This window comes from Phaethon lepturus, unplaced genomic scaffold (assembly GCF_000687285.1).
Source record: "Phaethon lepturus isolate BGI_N335 unplaced genomic scaffold, ASM68728v1 scaffold6848, whole genome shotgun sequence".
Classification (NCBI taxonomy): domain Eukaryota; kingdom Metazoa; phylum Chordata; class Aves; order Phaethontiformes; family Phaethontidae; genus Phaethon; species Phaethon lepturus.
This window is the reverse complement of record NW_010558359.1, coordinates 23792-25476: the sequence shown is the minus strand read 5'-3', so window position 1 is coordinate 25476 and position 1685 is coordinate 23792. Positions and strand designations below refer to the sequence as shown.

The following is a 1685-nucleotide window of genomic DNA, read 5'->3' as shown; positions in this document are numbered from 1 at the left end:
CCCCGAACCGCGGTGCTATGGCTAAGGGCTGCGGCCAGCGGGCCGTCGCACGGAGAGGAGCCGTTGAGTTTAGGGAGGGAAAAGGGTTTTGTTTCACCGAGGCGCAGTGACTAATTCCCCGCATGTGTCTCCGAAGCTGAAACGAGGCCTTTGATGTGTCACTGAACATTATTCCCCCACCCCACCCACTGCTTTTCCACTCTTCAACAGAAAAGATGAATCACAGCAACCATTCACCCTTTCTGAAAATCCACTTAATTTTCTTTTTTTCTTTTTTTTTTTTTTGCTTTTAAATAAACAGGCGGCTTCCACACGAGCGACAGCCTCTGTAACGAACGGCGCACGAGGAGGAGGACGAGCCTCCAGTAAGGGCTTGTGGTTTTGCTTTCTCCACCTGCCCAACCTTCAACAGATCACCTGCACCTGATTTCCTGCACCTCAGTATTTACTCAGACATGGTTTGGGTTGGAAAGGACCTTCAAAGATCATGCAGTCCAACCCCCTGCAATCGGCAGGGACATCTTCAACTGGAGCAGGTCGCTCAGAGCCCCGTCCAACCTGACCTGGGATGTTTCCAGGAATGGGTCATCAACCACATCTCTGGCAATCTGGGCCAGGGGTTCACCACCCTCACTGGGAAAAATTTCTTCCTTACATCCAACGTCAACCCTACCCTCTTGCAGTCTAAAACCATTGCCCCTCATTCTGTCACTACAGGCCCTGTAGTCTGTCCCCATCTTTCTTCTAAGCCCCTCTCAGCCCTGGCAGCTGCAGCAAGGGCTCCCCGGAGCCTTCTCTGCTCCAGGCTGAACCCCCCCGGCTCTCTTGGCCTTTCTCCATAGCAGAGGCGTTCCAGCCCTCTGACCATTTTCGTGGCCCTCGGTCCAACTGGTGAACACAGAGTCCTCTTTCAAAAAGCAACATCATCATACGTGCATGGAGGGAACCTGACCCTACTCCCACCTGGCTTTCCGGGCATCCAGAAATAGCTGGCACTGTTACGATGATGTTAAAAACTGATGGCCTGAACCAGGATCAGTTTTCCTCATTGAGGTGAGCTTTAGTGAGATGTTAGTCTATCCCATGCTGATCACACAGGCTCTCAAAGCACGCACTGGCAGCAGCAATGTGTGTGAAACCATCGTGGGTGGATCTAGAGAGGATCAGGTGTTCACCAGCCAGACCTTGGAGGGAGGTTCCCTGTGTTCCCTTCCTACCTCTGCCACCAAAACCTGCAAAACCCTGTGCTTCAGCATGACCTACCATAAAAAGGCTCCCAAATTGTTTTTTTTACTCCCTAAGTGAATGACGCAGGTTTAATTCATTCAGAAATATTTGCAAAGACGTTTGAGACCACAGTTAAGAATAACTTACTGGGTTCAGTCCTATTTAACATAGAACCATAAAATCTTGGAATCATTAAGGTTGGAAAAGACCTTTAAGATCATCAAGTCCAACCGTCAATACAACACCACCATCCCCAGTAAACCATGTCCCAACACCTTCATTAATGGTCTGGAAGATGGGGCTGAGTGCATTCTCAGCAAGTTTGCTGATGACACCAAACTGGGAGGAGTGGTTGAGATGCCAGGGGCTCATGCTGCCATCCAGAGGGATCTCAACAAGTTGGAGAAATGGGCCAACAGGAACCTCATGAAGTTCAACAAGGAAAAGGGCAAAGTCCT

At 49.9% G+C, this 1685-nt stretch overlaps 1 protein-coding gene across 1 annotated transcript in view; it reads right to left on the bottom strand.

Annotated features, from left to right (window-relative positions):
- Positions 1 to 1448, bottom strand: part of LOC104625425 (receptor-type tyrosine-protein phosphatase alpha-like) — a gene marked incomplete at its 3' end in the record, with an annotated part of 28660 nt that extends 27212 nt beyond the window's left edge. The window contains exon 1 of the mRNA XM_010293045.1: positions 1437 to 1448. Within this exon, the coding sequence (XP_010291347.1) occupies positions 1437 to 1448 (12 nt within the window). The remainder of the gene's footprint in view (positions 1 to 1436) is intronic.
- Between the last annotated feature and the right edge of the window lie 237 nt (positions 1449 to 1685).